The sequence below is a fragment of the Panicum virgatum genome, chromosome 2K (assembly GCF_016808335.1).
Source record: "Panicum virgatum strain AP13 chromosome 2K, P.virgatum_v5, whole genome shotgun sequence".
In the NCBI taxonomy this organism is placed as follows: domain Eukaryota; kingdom Viridiplantae; phylum Streptophyta; class Magnoliopsida; order Poales; family Poaceae; genus Panicum; species Panicum virgatum.
Genome location: NC_053137.1, coordinates 54,098,974 through 54,121,007, shown reverse-complemented (window position 1 = coordinate 54,121,007; position 22,034 = coordinate 54,098,974). Strand labels below are relative to the sequence as shown.

Sequence of the window (22,034 nt, the reverse complement as noted above, 5' to 3'; positions counted from 1 at the left end):
TTAAAAAAGGGCCATTCTCATTTTCCTAGTAATATTCACAAAATCAAAAGTCAAGTCAAACCATGTCAGCTGAAAATCTGAAACAAATGCACCACGTCCAGGCATTAGGCAGCAATCAAACATCTTCAATGTGAAAAACAGACCATTTGCCTCAAAAGCATGACATGTCCAGAATCAGATGAATGTGAATGTTAGAGCGGGAGCAGCAGAACAGGACATGGGATGAATTCAGCCAGCAGATTGCCATCAACATGTTTCGAGTGGATTGCCTCCATGCTTAGCACAACGAGATCTAACTCCAGCTCATCGGCAACTTCCCCGATGATTGCTGTTGGTTTCCTGCCTTCCCCAAGACGCTCCATCAGTCCAAACTCCGTAAATCCACCTGCACACAAGCAAGGATGACATCAGTACAGGAACAAAATATAGCAAGGATTAAGAGTGGTGGCAGCTCCAATGGCTTCACCTTCTGAGAGATGCCATCTGATGCTTGACATCTGAGTATGATGCTCTGGAAATGACTCCTTAGGTTTATCATCAATAACTTAAATGAACAGCAGATTCAGAATATATTAGTCTTCAGCTGTGAGAACGAAAAAGTCCACAACAAATGTTTCAGAATGAGATCATACCGACTACAGTAATGTCTGCTCCATATTTCTTAGCTAGAGAAGCGGTTGTTGCTGCAGCCTGATACATCATTCAACCAATAACAAAGGTAAGAGGGCCAGTGAAGGTAAAGTAAGGAGTGCACAAAATAAGTCAACAACATAAAAGGTACTCCGGATAAGGAAGCTAACAAATCTTTCTTACGGAAACAATAACTCATTGAAATGAAAATGCACTGCCAATCAAGCCACCAGATCTAAGGGTCTGGTGCTAAAGTGAAGCAAATCAGAAATGATTACAATTCACTTGTTGCAGTGACTATAGTGAAAGGGCTGTGGCTATCTATAAATTCTATATGGCCTATATCTTACATGTTGTGCATCTAGCGTAAGAAATTATCAAGAAATACAGATAACCCATTGAAGTATTTTGAAGAAACTGATAACCTGTCTTGTGCCATCAGAAAGGTAGGGGTTGCGATCAGTGACTGGAAGCAGAACATGTTTAACTTGTGAGAGAGCATCAACAGCCAAAGTGCTTCCAGATTCATTCACTTCGGCCCTCACTGATTATCCAAACGACATAAATGCTAAAAGTTAGTTCCTTTAGGTCGATGAAGTATTTAAAGTACATGGCAAGCGATGATAACAGTGCTCTTCTATCTATAGGAGCCAAAACAAAATAACAAATGGGCGTGGTTTTTCAGCATCAAAAAATAATTTCCATCCGAGCCATTTCTTGTCAAAATAGAAAACAGTGGCAGAGCAAGTACAATAATGGGCTTAAAGCCAAACTAGTCAGCATTTTTGCTGCTGTGGAGGAGAGAAGAGAGGAGAGAGAAGAGAGCTTGGCTCTTGTTCTAGCACCAAGCTTGGCACGGAAGCATGGGCATTTTTGGGCCCAAACAAAAGTGTATGTGAGAAAGAGTAAGAAAAAGAAAATAAGACATGGTACCACATAATAATAAAAAACTCTTTTAGAGACAAATATGAGACAACTATTGTATGACTTAGCTCTTATCATTTGACTTATAGCCAAGCACTTGGCTCTATTATTAGCCATGCTCTCATACATTTGTACTCTATGACCTATCTTTCTAGAGTCAGGGTGAACTCATGTATTTGGCTATTTGCTGAAATGGAATCCCCGTACTACGTATACACAACAACAACAACAACATAGCCTTTTTTCCCAAGCAAGTTGGGGTAGGCTAGAGATGAAACCCGAAAGAAATAAGTTCAAGGTTCAGGCACATTGATAGCTAGTCTCCAAGCGCTCCTATCCAAAGCTATCTCTTTAGAGATGTTCCAATCCTTAAGGTCTCTCTTAACCGACTCATCCCACGTCAGTTTAGGTCTACCTCTACCCCTCTTTACATTATCGACTAGCTCGAGGATCCCATTACGCACCGGCGCCTCAGGAGGCCTTCGTTGGACATGTCCAAACCATCTCAGCCGATGCTGAGTAAGTTTCTCCTCAATTGGTGCCATCCCGACCCTATCCCGAATAACTTCGTTCCGGACTCTATCCCTCCTTGTGTGCCCGCAAAACCACCGCAAACATCCGCATCTCTGCTACACTCAGTTGCTGCACATGTCGTCTTTTTGTAGGCCAACATTCAGCACCGTATAATATCGCCGGACGAATTGCTGTCCTATAGAATTTGCCTTTTAGCTTTTGTGGCACCCTCTTGTCACAAAGGATGCCAGAAGCTTGCCGCCATTTCAACCAGCCAGCTGAAATTCTATGCCTAACATCTTCATCAATGTCGCCATCCTTTTGTAACACCGATCCTAAATACCGAAACGTATCCTTCTGGACCACCACTTGCCCATCTAGACTAACGTCTCCCTCCTCATGCCTAGTCGCGCTGAAATCGCACATCATGTACTCGGTCTTGGTCCTACTAAGTCTGAACCCTTTCGACTCTAACGTGCGTCTCCACAGCTCTAACTTCCTATTAACCCCTGCCCTACTCTCGTCAACTAGCACCACATCATCAGCAAAGAGCATACACCAAGGGATCTCACCTTGTATATCCCTTGTGATCTCATCCATCACTAAAGCAAATAAATAAGGGCTCAAAGCTGACCCCTGGTGTAGGCCTATGTTAATAGGAAAGTCAGTGGTGTTGCCATCACATGTCCGGACAAACGTCGTCGCATCTTTGTACATATCCTTAATGAGGGTAATGTATTTGGTTGGGACTTTGTGCTTCTCCAAAGCCCACCACATGACATTTCTCGATACTTTGTCATATGCCTTCTCAAGGTCAATGAAGACCATATGCAAGTCCTTCTTCTGCTCCCTATATCTCTCCATCAATTGTCGTATTAAGAAAATCGCCTCCATGGTTGACCTTCCAGGCATGAACCCAAATTGGTTTTGGGTCACACTTGTCCCTCTTCTTAGGCGATGCTCGATGACCCTCTCCCAAAGCTTCATCGTATGGCTCATCAGCTTAATCCCACGGTAGTTAATACAACTTTGAACATCGCCCTTGTTTTTGAAGATAGGTACTAATATACTTCTCCTCCATTCTTCCGGCATCTTGTTTGACCGAAAAATGAGATTAAAAAGCTTAGTTAACCAAACTATTGCTCTATCTCCTAGGCATCTCCACACCTCAATGGGAATACCATCAGGACCCAACGCTTTATCTCTCTTCATCCTCTTCAAAGCCTCCCCGATCTCTACCTCCTGAATTCTCCTCACAAAACGTCTGTTGGTATCGTCAAAAGAGTCATCTAACTCAAGGGTAGGGCTCTCACTCTCCCCATTAAACAACTTGTCGAAGTACTCTCTCCATCTATCAATGATCTCATCATCCTTCACTAGCAGTCGATCTGTCCCATCCTTAATGCATTTGATTTGGTTGATGTCCCTTGTCTTCCGCTCGCGGATCCTAGCCATCCTATAAATGTTCTTTTCCCCTTCTTTCGTGCCTAGCCGCTGATACAGGTCATCATACGCCTTACCTTTTGCTACACTCACAGCTCGCTTTGCAACCCTCTTCGCTAATTTATAGCCCTCGATGTTGGCTGCACTCTTGTCAAGATGGAGACGCTTGAAACACTCCTTCTTCTCCTTAATAGCCCTTTGCACCTCGTCGTTCCACCACCAGGTGTCTTTCCCCTCCTGTTTGCCTCCCTTACTCACGCCAAACACCTCTGAGGCCACCGTCCGAACACATGTTGCCATCTTTAGCCACATGTCATCTGCGTCTTCTCCTTCTTCCCAAGGCCCCTCACCTAGCATCCTTTCCTTAAACGCTTGTGCCGCTTCCCCTCTAAGCTTCCACCACTTTGTTCTCGCAATCTTGGTACATTTGTCCCGGTGGACACGTACCCGAAGACGAAAGTCCGCCACCACAAGCTTGTGTTGAGGGACAACACACTCCCCGGGTATCACCTTACAATCTAAGCAATCACGTCTATCCTCCCTCCTAGTAAGGATAAAGTCGATCTGGCTCGAGTGTTGTCCACTACGAAATGTCACAAGATGGGATTCCCTCTTCGTAAACACGGTATTCGCTATCAACAAGTCGTAGGCTAACGCGAAGTTCAACACATCCTCCCCCTCTTGACTCCTGCTACCATACCCAAAACCCCCGTGCACTCGCTCGAACCCTACATTAGTCGCACCCACATGACCGTTGAGGTCTCCTCCTATGAAGAGTTTCTCGCTGGTAGGCACGGTACTAACCATTCTATCTAGATCTTCCCAGAACTGCATCTTGGTGCTCTCACTAAGGCCTACCTGAGGGGCATATGCACTGATCACATTCAAAACCGAATCTCCAACTACCAACCGGATTAGGATAATCCGGTCGCCTTGCCTTCTAACCTCTACGACTCCATCCTTAAGGCTCCTATCAATCAATATGCCTACACCATTCCTACCCGGAGTTGCTCCCGTGTACCAAAGCTTGAAGCCAGTATCCTCAACCTCCTTCGCCTTCTGGCCCTTCCATTTAGTCTCTTGAACGCATAGAATATTTACACGCCTCCTAATTGCTACATCAACTAGCTCTCGCAACTTACCCGTTAGGGACCCTACGTTCCAGCTACCTATACGAAACCTAGTTGGCTCGGCTAGCTTCCTTACCCTTCGCACCCGTCGAGGGAAGTGCGAAGACCCGTACTACGTATACATAAAGCATTTTTGGTTAACTTTTCATCTAATACTCTGACTGCAAAGAGATGAACTTGGCACATTATAGTAACAGGCTTACAACTCAAATTTTTTTTTGAAAAGCTAATTCTATATTCCTTTTACCACTGCCTTATGAATATTGTCACGGATTGACCAAAAGCTGACCAAATGAAGATTGGATATGAAATCATTGTACAACTGGTCGAATTATCCAAGTCATCCTCTATATCACTTTTTTTTTTTTAAAAAAAGAAGACTGGTATTCTAGGCTTCGAGATGGAATTATCAATTCCATACTACATTGCTCCTCTAGTTTGCAATTTGTCCAGCTCCAGCAATACTTCAAAGTCCAACTTAAGGTGTGCAGTTGGAGTCAGGGCATGCTTCCTGAACAATATAGCACGCACGGTGAAGCAAAAAGACAAGCATGATGACCGTCCCAAGCTGCTGGGAAGCAGAAAACCGCGGCCTTGCAGCTAGGTAATAAAACCTGATGCTTGATTGAGCTTGGACGTCACATGATGGGTACAAGAATAGCAATTCTACTACTGGGTTCCACACTTAGAGCCACTTCCAGTCTGACAAATGAGCACAGTAGTATCTCCAGATGAGTAGACGACTCCTCGTTCAGGAATTTCTACAAACACGCTGCACCACCGACGCAGCTCAGTAGTTCCTTCCTACAGTCAACTAGTCTAAGAGATTCCACAAGCAGACCGCGCGCACCGATCAGAGGCGTAAAGGAACAGCACAGCTCCTGAACTCGAGTTAAGAGGCCAGATTTAGGGACAGGGGGTTACCTCCGTGCCGGGATCCCCGGCGGCGCGCGGCTGCGAGGGAGACTCCCTTCCTGGCGAGCGGAAAAGCGGCGAGCTCCGGCGCGGTGCTCGCGCGGACGCGGGAGACAGGAGCGGGGAGGAGCGAGCTGGCGAAGGCCATGCGGACAGATTGGATTGGGCCGCCCTGGGGTTTAGGCTCGAACGGCGTCTGTGGCGTGGCGCGGCGCGGCGGGTGAGGAGAGGGTGGCGGCTTCTGGAACGGCGAGGAATGGGAGAAAACAGACCGAGAGAAGTCCGCGGAAACGACGGCGACGGGCGGAGCGGAGGGACAGGTGGAGGTGGTGGCGGTATACCGGGGGCCTGGAGCCCTGGACGGTGGCCCACTGGAAGGCTGCGGATGGATAAGTTTTCCTAGTGCTCCTCCTTTTCTTTTTCCCTTTTTTCCCGTGTTCCTGGTCAGCTATGTACCAATTTTATTTTGTGTTCATTCGAAAAGCTATCCAGCTTTTGTCTTTGATTTTCCCTGGATGATCTGTACCTTAGCTGCTGATCAACAATGTCTAGGATTGTGTTTGTATGCCTTTTCTTGCGCTAGGCTTGCCAATCTGTCCAGTTTCTGCTTGTGCCATCTTTTTGTCACTTTAGGAAGGTTACCGAGCCTAGCTCCATTGGTGCGACTCCCGGCTAGGGAGCGCACCTGCCCGGGTTCGAGCCCGGGCGCCTGCACGCTGGTGCGCGGCCCCTCTGCGGCGCGTCCCAGGCTGCCTCTGGTGGCATCGGCGGGCCCCTCTGTGGTCTTGCCTAGTGAAAAAAAGTGTAAAATAACAAAACATATACATGTCACATTAGGTGTGCTAGCAAGAAACCAAATCGGACAAACATGACAATGTGTCCCACGATATTAGATTTGGATTTGAGGATTATTTACTTATAAAAGGTGCACTTGTATGTTTTATATAAATTTTTTTTTGTTTCTGTTTTATATAAAATTTTAAATATACATTATCTGGATACAAGCTTTTTTTTCATGTTGAGTGGTAGCCTCACTTTTCTCAAATTCACAGAATGTCTACCATGTCTTATAAAGTTGATCCTTATACATCGACATTTTAGATACCGTATAACCTTAGATGTCACACGAAAGATATCACACGGTGATTTACAAAAAGTGTTATATGCACATAGTCACTTTTTTTTTTGACAAAGAGAATGAGTCTTGTTACCATCCCTCTAAGATCATGGATCCACCGAAACCACCACTCACTAAGCTGTTAGTAGTTTCATACTATCTAAGCTACTGTGCGCTTTCGGACAAATTTATTAGTAGTTTCATAATAAATTAAATATAATTTGATGACTGATTTGAGTCCTAAACTATATTTACCATAATAAGTCCTTTTCAAACATAATAAATTTAGATTTCTATTTGTTCTCATCCAAGTTAGAAAAGCCTATTTTCTTGAGTCTTGACTAAAGCCGTGCGGAACAGTTGCCTGGTTTTCCAAGAAAGAAGGCAAAATTTGCTATAGCACACCGTTAAAGTTGGGATTTTGCCATAGACCATTAAAAATATCTGTCTTTGCTGAGGGACACTATAAAATCATGGCTGTTTGCTGGGAGACATTGCACCCATTATACTATTGAATTTAATTGAAGAGCAACGCGAAATGACAAGTTTATCCCTGCTGCCTTATCCTCTCCCTCACGCAGAACTGCTCGTGGCTCGCGAACCAGGAGGCGACGCGACTCCTTGCTGGCGGCTTCAACGGGCGTCGGCAGCTCTCCTCCGCTTGTAGCCCCTCCCCGCCCCCATCCCCAGCTGCGTCTCCTCCCTACGCGCAACCCCGGTGGACGCCCCTCCAGGCTCCAGGTCGAGCTCGGCGACGGGCAGCACGGTGCTGAGGCGCTTGCTGGGCCAAGCTCTCCACCGGGCTCGTCGACGAGGCGCCCCTCCCCTGACAACTTCTGGGGCTTGGCTCTTGATTGGAGCAACAGCTACGCGCGGCGGCGGTGGAGGCAACAACAGGAGGTAGGCCGAGCCATCCTCCTCGTCTCTCGCGCCCGCATGCGTCTCGCAGCCGAACCCCTCCTTCCTGTGCTTGGACTTGATCGACGACGATATACGAGCGCGCGCGACGGCGACGCCCACGCCGGCCACCTCCAAGTCAAGCCTAGCTGTGGAGATCCGCCCCTCATTAGCGCGCTGTGCTGGGAGCGCCGGCCACACCGGCGGCGGCCGGCCCGTCAGCCCTTCCCTCACGCACCGGGCAGGGAGCACCGGCCAAGCCTCCGGCGTCCGGGCTGTCCGTCGGGCAGGGAGTGCCGGCCGAGCCGCCGGCGTCCGGGCGGTCCGCCGCTCGCTTGCGTGCCGCACAAGCAGCGTTGGCCAAGCCGCCGGCGTCCGGATCGCGCGTTCTGAAGAGTGGTAACGCGAGTGAGAAGAGGATAAGATAGTAGGGGTAATTTCGTCATTTAGAGTTGCTCTCCAATTAAACAGAATAAAATAGTAGGTATAGTGTCCTCTAGCAAATGTACATGGTTTTTTGATGTCCATGAGCAAATATCATAATTTTTAGTGGTTGATAGCAAAGACCACCTTTTAACGTGTCATGTGGCAAATTTTCCCAAGAAAGAAAAACTCGCTGGTCGCTACTCGGATCCATCCAGGGCCTTCGCTTCATCCGTGCGTTACCGATCCGATCCGACCCCACGCAAACGACGAAAACCCTAGCCGTCACAGCGCCGCCCCCAAATCATAAACCTCCACCCCGCCGGCGGCGGCCATGGAGTTCTCGGGCCGGATCAAGCAGCTTGTGAAGAAGTACGGGAAGGTCGCCGTCGGCGTCCACATCTCCGTCTCCTGCGCCTCGGTCGCCGGCCTGTACGTCGCCATCAACAACAACGTCGACGTCGAAGCCGTCTTCCGCAGGTTTGGCATGTCCCCAGGCGTCGCCGTCGGCGGAGAAGCCTCACCCGCCCCGGCCCCCGGCCCCGCCGCCCGCGACGAGGCCCTGCGCGACGCCGCCCTGCCGCCCAGGCCCAGCGATGCCCCGCAAGAAGGGCCGGAGCGGCCGCCGCGCAACCGGACGATGGAGCTCGTGGCGTCGAGCGGCGGCGCGCTCACGCTCGCGCTCCTCTGCAACAAGGCGCTGCTCCCCGTCAGGATCCCCATCACCATCGCGCTCACGCCGCCCATCGCCAGGGCCCTCAGCCGCTGGAGGCTCGTCAAGAGCTGATCTGTGAGTCCGCTCACCTATTCGGATTCCCCTCTGCAAACTCTAGGATCAGAGCAAAATTTGATGCCTTCAAACTGTCTGTTGTTTGATTTGTGAAAGTCCCTGTCGAATAATGGTGTTGTTAAGATGGATTATGTTCTGGAAACATGAAATAGGAGAGCAACAAATCAATTGTTTTACTTTGATAGCGATTCTGTCATTTTTCAATCTGTCGTCTTACACGAGGAATACTCCAGACGTCTATATGTTGCTTCCTAGCTGATGTCCAACAACCTTTATCCAATTGGTCAATTTTATCCCTTTAAAGCAGATGCTATGGGGATTCAGTAATAACTTGGTTGTGATGAAGTTGTGTGCTTAACATGTTTTATAGTATTCACCATGGGGACTATAATGATCACTTAACTGCTTAATGCTTATCAGGGTTGGCAAACATATGCTATCGGTTATTCATCTTTTGTCCAGTCGTGTTACTGTATTGGGACATGTGTCATTTGAGCTTAGTTTTCTTGTTGAACACAGGGTTGCTACTAACACACAAGAGTGAACAAGTCGGAAAAATTATGCGCGCAGAAATTTTAGCAACGAATTTTAATGTTTTATTAGCCCTTTGGGCATACTTGGAAGAGGATAATGTGTATTACTCTCTACTTTTTGGTCCATATGGCATATGGGAGCTTCTTGTCATGTGGTATCCAGAACTCAAAATTCATCTGCCCATGTCATGTCAATTATAAAATCACTGCTGAAAAGTACTACACATTGAAGTTCACCGGATACTGAGAAGTTCCTTACAGCCCTTGTACATTTAAGATATTGCTTCTTTCTGACTGTCGCTACCACATCTGTCTGTTCTTCAGGTGTTTCCATCACAACGCTCTGGGAGATCCAGGGTCATCCTGCGGTGGGTCGAAGACCAAAAATGCTGTAAAGTACTTGTGCTGCCATTTGGTGCTGCAGATGCATTTTTAAATTTGTATCTGGTCATGGATGAAATGAAAACCCCTGGAGCAAATGTCTCTTATGTGATAAATGTTGAACTGAACTTTTTCTGTAAGCTTCTGGCAAAACGCCTTGCTGATTTTTTGTAACATGGACACAAAGGTTGACAAAAATAAGAACTACGGTTGATGCAAGAGTGATCTTGATCCTACTTTCCCTATTTGGTTGAACTTGGCCATGCCAATGTTCATGGTTTGTTCTGTAATCATGTCGATCGATTCTATCTGTTTGCCATTTATGCTGTTGGGCTGGTATACAATTGGACCGATTCAATAGTATTCTGTGATGAAAAATAAGTCGAAACAAGCTGAAGAGAACAGGTCTGCCACTAACCAGAGTACATTTTAGTTTCGTAATCTACGAAATCATTGTTCATCACTTGGCAGAGTGCATTCTCAAGTGTGCAGTTAAGAGCTTCTCCAGTGAACGAATCATGGGCCGATGTGGCATGCCCAAACCGATGCATCACCACTGGAGGTTCCGACTCATGGAGGAGAGAGAGAAGATTCGATGCATAGTTGAGAGTCGACTCTTGAAGAATAAAAAATGAATTGCCTTGCACGCCCGGCCCGGCCTCCGCTTCATCTACGCTCACCACGCCTCTCTGCTTCTACCTGCAGACCTGCTTGCCTGCCGCCGCTCTCACCGGAGCCGCCGCTCTCGCCGGCTCCACAGCAGCTTGAGCTCACCGCTTGCCGCGCTCGGCGCAATGCTCGCCGACCTCCTCGTCGTCGAGCTTGCTCGAGCCTCCGACGCCGCTCGCCGGCCTTCTCGTCGCTATGCTCGCCCAAGCCTCCATCACCACGCTTGCTGGCCTCCTCATCTCCTTGCTGGACGCGGGGCTAGCTTGAGCCTCCGCCGCCACGCTCGCCGGCCTCCTCGTTGCCGTGCTCGCCTGAGCCTCCGCCGCCGCCTGCACATCACCACGCTCGCCAGCCTCCTCATCTCCGATGCGGCGAAGGCTAGCTCGATAGAAGCCATGGCCTGCTCGCGAGGGGATGAGTTTGTGAGGAATGGGCGGAGGAAGCAGAGTTCATGATTTCTTTTTGTTTTATGTGGGGCCCATAACTATTGTGGTGCAGGAGTCGATTTTTGCTTTTTGCATATGTGGCGCTCTCTCTCCTCGAGAATTCGACTCGCTACTGGAGATGCCCTAAATTGTCCCTGGATTCGTGCAGGTTGGGTCGTCCTGGTCATGTTTGGTTTGCTTCGTAGCATGAATAGTACAAATTTTAATCAATAATTAGAGATACTAAATAATGTTATTTTACAAAACTAACTTCACAGCCTCGCACTGCTTCGCGAGACGAATTTAATGAGGTCTTTGACCGCATAATTTGAAGACGGTTATTGTAATATCACTATAGCCAATCATCAATTAATTATCGTCATTAAATTTGTCGTGAAACGCCTGAGTTACCGGCCCCCAAATCGTAAACCTCCACCTCGCCATGGCGGCCAAGGCGTTCTTGGGCCGGCTCAAGGAGAACACGAAGGTGTTCATCGGCGTCCACTTCTCCGTCTCCTTCGTCTCGGTCGGCGGCCTGTACGTCGCCATCAACAACAACGTCGACGTCGAAGCCGTCTTCCGCAGGTTTGGCATGATGGCATCTCCCCCAACGTCGCTGTCGGCGAGGAAGCCTCACCCACCCCGGCCCCCGGCCCCGCCGCCCGCGACGAGGTCCTGCGCGACGCCGCCCTGCCTCTCTGGCCCAGCGATGTCCTGCAAGAAGGGCCGGAGCGGCCGCCGCGCAACAGGACGACGGAGCTCGTGGAGTCGAGCGGCGGCGCGCTCAAGCTCGCGCTCGTCTACCACGAGGCGCTGCTCCCCGTGAGGATGGCCATCATCGCTGCGGCCACGCCGCCCATCGCCAGGGCCCTCGGCCGCTGGAGGCCCGCAAAAAAGAGCTGAGCTGTGAGTCCGTCCACCGATTCGGGTTCCCCTCTGCAAACTCTAGGATCAGAGCAAAATTTGATGCCTTCACACAGTGTTGTTCAATTTGTGAAAGTCCCTGTCGAATATTGGTGTTGTTAAGATGGATTGTGTTCTGCGCTCGAGGTAGTTGAGTGGGAGGAACTGGGTGATAAGCTGAGCAATGTCTCCCTGCAGTCAGGCAAAGACAAGCCGGTTTGGACCCTTGAGAAGAGTGGGTGCTACTCAACAAAGTCAATGTACAGGTTCTTCACTTTTAGGGGTGTTCTGAGCAAGCCGCTTGGTAAACTCTGGAAGTCTAAGCTTCCTATGAAATTAAAAATCTTCATGTGGTTGGCGATGCATGACAGATTGCAAATGGGCGTGGCTCTCAAGAAGAAAAAGTGGAAAGGGGAAGCTACTGTATCCTTTGTAACTGTCCTGAAACGGTTAACCACATCTTGTTTCAATGCGTTGTGGAGCTATTTGTTTGGGCGTGTTTCAAAGAAATTTTGGGCTGGAATCGAGTACCACAGAGCCTGTCTCATATGCTAGACCATTGGATTCCTTTGGGGTGCCCTGAATACGACTTAAAATTCTTTGCTTTCGTCATTGTGGCGTGGTCCTTATGGGTGACTAGAAATAAAATTAGAATACAACAGCTCTTCCCAAGATCACCAACTTCAATCTTGTTCAAGTCTGCTTCCTTGATGCAGCGATGGTCGGTGATGGGTGCTCCTGCGGGAAGCTGATAAAGGGAAGCTGAAGACTCAAGCTGGTGAGCTGCACGCCTGGGTGACGACTTTTGAAGAATCGAGAAGTCGAGAGGAGGACGATATTTGGTGCTAGTGCTACTTTCCTTTCTGTGTTCCCAGGCTGCGTCCTGTGGCTTTTCCTTCGTTGTTGGTACTTAGGGTGTCGCATCTGGTCTTCTTTTTATTTTCTCTGATTTATTGGCTGACCCAACATACTGTGCACCTGAACCCTTATTTGCTTTCTGAAAAAGCTGGTAATCTGTTTAAAAAAAAGGGTACTCACCATGACTGAGTGGATTCCTATAGCAATTATCTTTCGGTGACAGCAATGCTCCAGACGTCTATGGATATGAGCTGCTAGCACGACCAGAGCCTAATGGATTCAGTAGTAACCTGGTTGCGATGAAGTTGTGTGCTTAACATGTTTTTTATACCAGTATTCGCCATGGGGACTATAATGATCACTTAACTGCTTAATGTTTATCAGGGTTGGTAAACATATGCCATCGGTTATTCATCTTCTGATTGTATCGACCTGTGTCATTTGAGCTTAGTTTTCTTGCTGAACACAGGGTTGCTACTATTATAACACACAAGAGTGAACAAGTCAGAAATATTATGCCTGCAGAATTTTTAGCAACAAATTTTAATGCTTTATTATCCCACTGGGCATACTTGGAAGAGGATAATGTGTATTACTCTCTACGGTTTGGTCAATATGGCATAAGGGAACTTCTTCCCATGTGCAGTACCATATCCAGAACTCAAAATTTTCATTTGCCCTTGTCATGTCAAAACGCCACACTGATTTTTTTGTAACATGGACACAAATGTTGGCAAAAATAAGCACTACGGTTGATGCAAGAGCGACACTCTTCTTGATCCTACTTTGCCTATTTGGTTGAAGTTGGCCATGCCAATGTTCATGGTTTGCTCTGTATCTGTAATCATGTCGATCGATTCCATCTGTTTGTGAGTCAGGTTCCAAAATCTATGAAAATATTGTTTTCCACTTGCCAGAGTACATTTTAGTTTCATAATCCACAAAAACATTGTTCATCACTTGCCAAAGTCCATTCTCAAGTGCGCAGTTATTGGAGAGACTTAGGTCTTGTTTGGTTTTTTTAAGTTGATGTCACATTGAATATTCAGATGTAAATTCGAATGTTCATATGTCAATTTAATATAAACTAATTGTATAAATTGCAATTAGGGTTCTAGACAAATCTATTAAGTATAACTAATGCATGATTAGTGGATGGTTACTATAGCAATTAGTAGTCAAATTATGGACTAATTAGACTTAATAGATTTGTCTCGCGATTAAGTCACGACTTATGAAATTAGTTTTATAATAAGTCTATATTTAATACTCCTAATTGATATGTAAATATGCGATGTGACGGAGCTTATGACTTAAATTAAAAAAATCAAACGAGACCTTATGGAATCTGAGCCTGGGGTGTGGCACTGCATCAAGATTCGTGCAGTTTGGGGACGAGATTTCGGCGGTTTTTTTTATTTTTATATTTTCGTTTTTTTATAAAAATATATTTTTGATTTGGAAATTTACAGGAATATATCCCGGCCGCCCCGCTGTCGGGCAGCGGGGCGGCAGGGGCTTTTGTGCAAATACTTTCGCGGAAAAAATTGCGCGGAGGTCCCTGGGGCCCGGCCGCCCGGCTGCTGGGCGACCGGGTCTCCCACCCTTATATAAGTGTTCGCTGGCCCCCCACCCCTCATTTGCATCACTAAAATTCCAGAAACCAAGAAAAAAGAGGGAGAGAGGCGAAGCCCTGCTAGATTTTCGAGCCGGCGACTGCAGGTAACCAAAATTCTTCTACGCTTTATAAATAGATTATGTTGTAATCATTTTTGTTGAAACAGTAGATTAGCAATTAATTTAATTATTGTTAGGAGTGATTAGTGGTACATTTAGGTGTAGTTACTTATAATGATTAGCGTTGATACAGTACATTTAGTGTTAGATTGAGTATTAGAAAGTACTAGAAAATTGTTAGAGAAGTATTAGAAAGTCTTAAAAATTGGAAGATAATATTAAATTTTTTTAGAAAATGTTAGAAAATTGTAGAAAGTATTTTGTTGAAACATTAGTTTAGCAATCAGTTTAATTATTATTAGGAGTGATTAGGGGTATATTTAGGTGTAGTTACTGATAATGATTAGTGTTGATATAGTATATTAGCAATCTGATTGCTCACTTGTGATTGTCAGGGCTCAACACCATGGCATCCTCAGGATCTACCTACATTCCATGGAGTAAGGTGACGGAAACAGTCCCCCAAGGAGTCCAGGTGCCTATGTGTTTTTGCGGATCCTTGTGCAAACTAATGAAATCAAGGGTTTTGGGGGACGACTTTGGCAAGAGGTTCTTCATGTGCGAGAATTACGAGTACGACCCGCCCAAGTATTACGGCAAGGACCGATCAAAGGTACTACAAAACACTATCAGAGTTTGTCACTTTCAGATCTAGTAATGACTTTTAACATGATTTGGGGAAAGACTCCACCGCCTCTATGTGATTTTGTGCAGTGGTTAGACACCGAGCAATCTCAGCAAGATAAGGACCACGTGGAGCGTCAAGCAAGGTGGGCTGCACAAAGGTGGCAACGAATGCTGCATGAAGAACAGATGGAGGAGAAGCGCAAGAAAAACTAGGAAGAGATTCAGAAGAGGATTGCAGAAGTGGAACGTCAGAAGGCAGAGGAACGTGAAGCTGATAGGGAGAGGAAGCGAGAGAGGGCCCGCCATGCTAAGGAAGCAGGGTCTGAAGCTATTAGGAATGGAAAATATTCCCGGTGCACTCAGTAAAGCACCACCTAATATATGGCAACGGGTAGTCCTCATCGTCTGATGAGCCCCCACATTCTCTCTGTATTCGTACTCATTACTCCTAATATCCTGTATCACTGGATTTCCAAAACCCTTGTCTCGCCATTCACCTAGCAACGGGTAGTCCTCATCGTCTGATGAGTCCCCACATTCTTCCATTATTCGAGCCTCTTGGTCTTCATTTTGTACAGCTTTCACTATTCCAGGTATCCGCTCCCCCTCATCAGCTAAACCTTGCGGCTCAGGTTGAATGACATGCACGTTCTGATCTTCTTTTTCTCCTACCTGATCACCCATACCTTGCGGCTCAAGTTCTGTGACATGCATGTTCTGATCTTCATTTTCTTGTTCCACTGCTTGGTTCATATGAGATGATGTACTTGTTGACCCTTCACCGAAATGGGCTGCCTTCTGGTGAATCTGAATTAGCATTGCAAGAGGCCACCCGCGGTTAAGAGCTGCTTGCATGTAAGTCCGCCATTCTTCGGTGTTTGGTATAAGCATCAACTCCCAGAAATCCCCTTCAGTTCCCCAATTTGTCACAGTCTGAACGGTTAGGAAATGAGTCTTTGGATTCACATTGAATATCTTGTGAAGCCATTTGCGTATGGAACCAGGAACCAAAACTCATCTCTAAGGGTTTATCTATTCCGCACTCTCTTCGTTCAAAAGCTGATAGATCTACTCCATACGAATCATGAGAAATATAGTAGTCACCATAATGAACTTGAAAACGAAGCTTGCTCGATATATCTAGACACACAATCATGATATAAAATTGATTGATAATCTACTGTTTCAACAAAAATAATTACAACATAATATATTTGTAAAGCGTAGAAGAATTTTGGTTACCTGCAGTCGCCGGCTCGAAAATCCGGCAGGGCTTCGCCTATCTCCCTCCCTCTCTCTTTTTTCTTGGTTTCTGTAATTTTAGTGATGCAAATGAGGGGTGGGGGGCCAGCGAACCCTTATATAAGGGTGGGAGACCCGGTCGCCCAGCAGCCGGGCGCCCAGGGCCGGGCGCCCCGCTGCCGGGCGGCCGGCCCCAGGGACCTCTGCGCAATTTTTTTCGTGAAAGTATTTGCACAAAAGCCCCTGCCGCCCCGCTGCCGGGCGGCCAGGTTCCGGCCGCCCGACAGCAGGGCCCTGGCCGCCCGGCAGCAGGGCCACCGGGGTATATTCCTGTAAACTTCCAAATAGAAAATATATTTTTTGTAAAAAACGAAAATATAAAAATAAAAAAACCGCCAAGATTTCGTGGGCCGCCCGATCCTTTCTGGTTGGGTCGTCTCCCTTCTCCCACACGGGCCCGATCGACCAACTGAACCGGGAGCCCAGCGCCCCAGCGGTCTGAAGACTCCGCGGGAGGGGACGCCGTCGCCGTCCGGCAGCCACTACCTCCGCTGCTCTCCGGCGACCGGCTCGCTCCACTCCGCGGCGAAAACATGATCGTCTGCGTCGCCGTCGTCGGACACCAGGTCAGGAACCCCCGCCACGCTCACTCGCCCCCTCGCGTCGGATCGTGCAGATCTGATCCGATGCAATCTCTCCGCGGACGCCGCAGGAACTGAGTAGAAATCTCATCTTTTACTGTCTCCCCTCGGTGGTGCAGAACAACCCGCTGTACCTGCAGAGCTTCACGGAGGCGGACGACGCCCTCAAGCTCCACCACATCGTGCACTGCTCCCTCGACGTCATCGACGAGCGAGGTAGCTAAGCGTCTATTACCCGCGCGCCACTCCGGCCGCACATCGTGATCCAGATCTAGTGGGCTTCGTTTTAGCGTGTTGTGAGTAGCTGGGGGTTTCTGCTTAGCTTCCCTGAGGTGCGATTTGTGGAGGTGGTCATGTACTCGTGTTCGTTAAAAATTGTGTGCCTGTTACTTTGAAGTTAATTGGATGATCAATTTGAAGCTGGCTCAGCAAAGAGGAACCAAAATCTAGTCTTGCTATTGTCTATTTACTGGAATCAAAGCGATCCAACTAAGGGAGCAGATTAAAATCATGTGGCATGTGCAGACAAAAACTTGCGGTTAGCTCTTTTTGCAAACCTGCTTTGCGAGAAGTTGGACATGCATAGAAGGTTCTAGATGATTATGACGGACAGTGTATTGAATCAGCTGAAATCAGCCGGTTTTTTACCAGCCGAACACTATGGAATAAGCCGAAATAAGCCAAAAGCAGACAAGCTGAACAGAGGGCTATCATCTAGTCTTAATTCGTGTAGTTCTTTCGCGTATTGTGCTGGATACAAACATCAACCTTTTCCAAGTGCTGGTCTGATATCATTTTTGGTTTGTGACATGCATAGTGTTTATTTTCTTACTTATCTCTACATTCATTCTTTTGACAGTAAACAATCCTAAAAGGAGTGCGCCTACATTGAATGAGACATTTTTGGGTCTTCTGTACCCAACTGAGAACTACAAAGTGTGAGTATCTTCCAGGATTTAGTTATTGCCTAATTTGCTTGATGGCATATGCCTCCATTAGTTACTTAAACTTCAAAAATCTATTGCTTTTATGTTCAGAAATGTTTGTATGTGGATTATTCAAAAACAAGTTTAAATAATGGCTATCATTTAATATTTATATGTGTCCCCTTGTTGCCCAACTAATTATTGCTGCTGAATGCATGGCCCTTCTTGATGTTGTGCTGCCAATTGCAAACCAACTGTTTCATTATGATGATCTGTTCTGTGCAGGTATGGCTATTTGACAAACACGAAGGTCAAATTTATCATGGTCGCGACTGATCTTGATGTCAAAGATGCAGATGCCAGAAATGTAAGCTCTTAAATAGTTTACCATATTTTAATGAAACATGTTAATATATGTATGGAACATGTATACAGAGATATCTGCATTTCACTGGGTAGTACAGAGATATCTGCATTAGAATACAGCTGTTCAGTTTCAGTCAAGCACTGAAAAGCAAGTGTTCTCTGCAAAATTCTAGATGCTTTGTTTCATCTTTTTTAGGGTACACTGAAATAAGATTGTGTAACCATTTTTAGTTTACATGTGATTTAATGCTTATGTTTACCTCTGCTATGTAGTTAAAAGATTTCTGTAACCTTTTCCATCTCCATTTGCTCAGTTTTTCAGGAAGTTCCATGCTGCATATGTGGATGCTGTCTCGAACCCCTTCCATGTCCCAGGGAAAAAGATTGCTTCAAGAAGCTTTGGCGCTAGAGTAAGCACCATTGTGAAGTCCTTCGGTTCAGGAACAACTGGTTGAGTTGAAAGGCACTTTTGTCAGACTTCCTGTAATCAAACATGGTTCTGTCCCGCTGATTGACGATTTACTCTACATTGTGTACTGTTTGTATGTTGAACGAGATTCTAGTGTGGTACTGATGAAAGAAAGATGGTTGCTCATTCATTCAAAGATTGTGCTTTTTTCTTGTTCAGTGCGCCGGTTCCCCAGCCTGTTTTGTTACTTCCTTTGTCTTCTTGCATAGCTGCCTCCTGCAGTCACCTCCTGTCCACTCGTAGCTGCAGATGGCAATGGCTCTTTTCAGAGCATGGGCAGCTATGGGTGAGTTTCAGTGCAAGTTCAGTGAATGGCTTTCAAGCATACTGCCGAGTTTTTCTGCATATATGCATGTACATTTTAATAGTATTGACGAGGAGCTAGCACCGTAGTAGAACAGACAAGAATTTCCATGCACCTACACCGAACCTACTTTCAAAATCGGCCGCTCTTTTTCTCTGAACCTAAAAAAGCTAGTTGGTTTGGGTTGAACTTGACTTTCCTGGTCTGATCAGTCAGCCAGCCAGTCAACTGTTGAATGCCCGAACAACAAGAAATCACACTTCCAGATGATTATCCTAAATTCCTAATACTAACTGATAAATAATAATTTGCTTATATTTCAAAGCATGATGTTTTTGTGCATGATCTGGATCTGTCCGGCCTTGGAAGTTCACAATCACGCACAAGAGGGTGGTGTAGTAAGGTGACACCTCACTCCGGTCCCCTCGCTCATGAGAGTTGTGGCCACATGCGGCGTAAGCTTCACTGCCCGGGACAGATTGTCATCTGAAACGCACTTGTACTGACCAATAAGGCATGTCACTGTGGTGTCGGGCTACCTCTGCTCCTGTGAGTCAGACAGCCAGCTCCCGTTGTGCCGACAGGGTGCCCAGCTGTAATTACTCGGCTCCGGTAATCGCCTATTACCATACTCCACATCATTTGATTAGCTCTCTACTCAAAGCTACCAAAATGGTTTTTTAGGCCCTATTTAGTTTTCAAAAAAATTCCTACATCACATCAAATTTTTCGACACATGCATGTAGCATTAAATGCAGTTGAAAAAATAACTAATTCACAGTCTACCTGCACGAGATGAATCTTTTAAGCCCAATTAGTCCATGATCGGACATTATTGTCAAGTAACAACAAAATATGCTACAGTACCAAAATCCAAACTTTTCACAAACTAAACACACCCTTACTTGGATTTTGCTTTGCAATTGTTCGTCCTAAATGCAGGAACTGCATTTCTGCTGCAGTAAAGTTAGACTTCATCAAGCGGTTATGTGTCTATGTATCTTGGCCCTTAAGCTGGGTTTGGTGAGGAAAGGGTGGTTAACTGCTCTCTCTCAACCACTTGGCTTTTGTAAAGCGATTATGCGAAGGGGAGGAGCCCATATAGAGGAGGGATCCATCCATATAAATTTGGCAGTTTAGTGTTACAATATGTAACTGCAACTGAAATCATCGAGGGTTAATTAGAAAAGGATATTTCCTTTTAATGTTTTCACCACATTAATACCATGTTTTGCTAGGTTTATTAAATGATTTGTTAGTTCTTAAAAATGATGTGTTAATCTTTTATTAGTAAATATACATTACCCGAACTCACCTTATTCGAGAAGTTTGTTAACTAGTAGTTGTTAACAGAAGAAACAACAGCCTGGCTACTGCTAATCCACAGTGTTGCCTACTATTACAAATATATAGATATATTGATGGAACTTGTTTAGCCAAACATGAGTTCCATTCCTAGCTACTTTCTCTTAGTGGGCATTTGGCAGGTTTCCAGTTTCTTGAAAACCATTTTCCATTTCAGTTCCTCAAAAAGAAATGTTTCTCTACTACTATTTCTATTTGTGGAAAAACCATCTGGCGGACCAAGGTTTCTATCTCTGATTAAGTGCTTGATGTTTGAAACAAGGAGAAACCTAATTCTAAGCTTTCATGGCTTCTCCCTTGCATTGCAAAAGAATGAATGTTTCAGCTGGTTTCTATTTCATCAAAAACATGGATTTAAACCATTTTGGTAGGATTTCTGTGGCTTCTACTAAGGAACCAAAACTAGGAACCTTGACAAATATCCAAATGGTGTCTTAGTCCCTTTAGAACCATAAGAGATCACACACATGCACAAACTAAGATTTTCACTTAGAGCCCTCCTAAGGGGATGTGGGTTAGAGGGAATTGAGGGGGGCTTTTGACTTATAGGGAATTTAATCCCTCCCAATCCCCTCCAATATTATTCAATCCCCTTCAAACCAAACAAACCCATAAGAATATAGGGGTAAGTATAATATAGCATAATCAAATTAACTGCTTCTTTGAACATTAGATAAACCGAGCATCACTTCCAATGTCACAAAATCTATCATTTTTTCTGCTCTTTCTTAGTATAACATACTAAGAAAATATTACCTGCATATTGTGCATGACATATATATAGCTACACTGAAAATATGTGTATGCATAATAGTTGCATTCTATATACATATAAAGTTCCATATTTTGGCAACCTAGAATAACCATAAGTATGACATAATTTGCCAAACCCAATGCAATTCAGAGTTTTGAAAATAAAATGGAGCACATATACCGAATTAGTTTAAAAGGTAGAAACAATTAATTTGCTTGGTCACATGATGAGAAGATGATAGAATAGTGCCAATATACAACCTTCCATGAGTTCAAATGCTTGTCTATCTTCACTATGGTGCGTGCAAGTATCTAGATCTCTCAAATCTTTTCACTAGTTATGCTTCAATATAGTGATTAGGGACAAAATTTCATGGCCTGTAATATATGCTTTGATATAGAAACTCAAAAATCAAAGTAAATCAATAGAATAAATCAAAACAATTAGATAATTGAACTCAATCAATATGCTTATATAGACAAAAAAGACATATCAAAGTTGAAAACTATTCAAGATGCTTAGCTTCTCCATATATACATCCCAAAGTTCTACGAGCATGGAAGCTTCTATATCTCTCACTCTCTACCATTTCTGAACAACATATGCAATACAATGAAAATTTTCGAAAACCAAAACAGATTCATTGATGCATGCTAGAAATAAAACACAATTTCTAGTTCGAATTCATTCAGGGAATCAACGCTGAAATAGTGATACGTCACCGTGTCCCTGATCGATGAACACCCTTGTGTGCGCATCGGAACAATTAAATAATGATCTACACGGGCGGCGCTGCTTTGACGCACCAAACAGCATAATAAAGAAGTGTGTCTGATCATCCACGATACCGATATATAATCAGATGATCAGTAGTCTCCACCTAGACCATCAATCACATCATCCCGCGCAGAGCATCATCAGCTAGATCAGGGCCACCACAGCTACAGAAGCACCAGAAACAGCGATCGGGCCAAGCACACAGCCACAGATCAGAGCAGGAGAAACAGCGATCAGGGCCAAGCACTAATCTGTTCAGAAAGAGATTACGTACT

The 22,034-nt window shown here is 45.6% G+C and overlaps 3 protein-coding genes and 1 pseudogene across 3 annotated transcripts; 3 read left to right on the top strand and 1 right to left on the bottom strand.

Moving 5' to 3' along the window:
- On the bottom strand, positions 1 to 5,900 carry LOC120685736. The gene is made up of 5 exons (XM_039967819.1): positions 5,565 to 5,900; positions 1,056 to 1,174; positions 633 to 690; positions 467 to 544; positions 1 to 385 (listed from the first exon to the last, which is right to left on the bottom strand). Exons 1-5 carry the CDS (start codon positions 5,701 to 5,703, stop codon positions 192 to 194), a joined length of 588 nt encoding a protein of 195 aa, XP_039823753.1. The 5' UTR covers positions 5,704 to 5,900; the 3' UTR covers positions 1 to 191.
- A 2,227-nt stretch (positions 5,901 to 8,127) lies between these two features.
- Positions 8,128 to 9,915, top strand: LOC120685728. Its single transcript, XM_039967807.1, has 2 exons — positions 8,128 to 8,782; positions 9,640 to 9,915. Exon 1 carries the CDS (start codon positions 8,327 to 8,329, stop codon positions 8,777 to 8,779), a length of 453 nt encoding a protein of 150 aa, XP_039823741.1. The 5' UTR covers positions 8,128 to 8,326; the 3' UTR covers positions 8,780 to 8,782; positions 9,640 to 9,915.
- A 1,317-nt stretch (positions 9,916 to 11,232) lies between these two features.
- Positions 11,233 to 12,733, top strand: LOC120695464 (annotated as a pseudogene).
- Positions 12,734 to 16,569: 3,836 nt separating this feature from the next.
- On the top strand, positions 16,570 to 18,695 carry LOC120685720 (trafficking protein particle complex subunit 2-like protein). The gene is made up of 5 exons (XM_039967798.1): positions 16,570 to 16,783; positions 16,918 to 17,014; positions 17,658 to 17,736; positions 18,010 to 18,091; positions 18,405 to 18,695. The coding sequence occupies exons 1-5, from the start codon at positions 16,751 to 16,753 to the stop codon at positions 18,543 to 18,545; spliced, it is 432 nt and encodes a 143-aa protein (XP_039823732.1). The 5' UTR covers positions 16,570 to 16,750; the 3' UTR covers positions 18,546 to 18,695.
- The last annotated feature ends 3,339 nt before the right edge of the window (positions 18,696 to 22,034 follow it).

Bases quoted from the DNA above. Each gene is read 5' to 3' on its own strand.
- LOC120685736 (XM_039967819.1), bottom strand. From the start codon at position 5,703: ATGGCCTTCGCCAGCTCGCTCCTCCCCGCTCCTGTCTCCCGCGTCCGC. The intron at 691-1,055 runs GTTATCAGTTTC...ATGATGTATCAG, and splicing joins TTTCTGATGGCACAAGACAG to GCTGCAGCAACAACCGCTTC. The intron at 386-466 runs GTGAAGCCATTG...GCTTGTGTGCAG, and splicing joins CAGATGGCATCTCTCAGAAG to GTGGATTTACGGAGTTTGGA.
- LOC120685728 (XM_039967807.1), top strand. From the start codon at position 8,327: ATGGAGTTCTCGGGCCGGATCAAGCAGCTTGTGAAGAAGTACGGGAAG.
- LOC120685720 (XM_039967798.1), top strand. From the start codon at position 16,751: ATGATCGTCTGCGTCGCCGTCGTCGGACACCAG. The intron at 16,784-16,917 runs GTCAGGAACCCC...TCGGTGGTGCAG, and splicing joins TCGCCGTCGTCGGACACCAG to AACAACCCGCTGTACCTGCA. The intron at 17,015-17,657 runs GTAGCTAAGCGT...TTCTTTTGACAG, and splicing joins CGACGTCATCGACGAGCGAG to TAAACAATCCTAAAAGGAGT.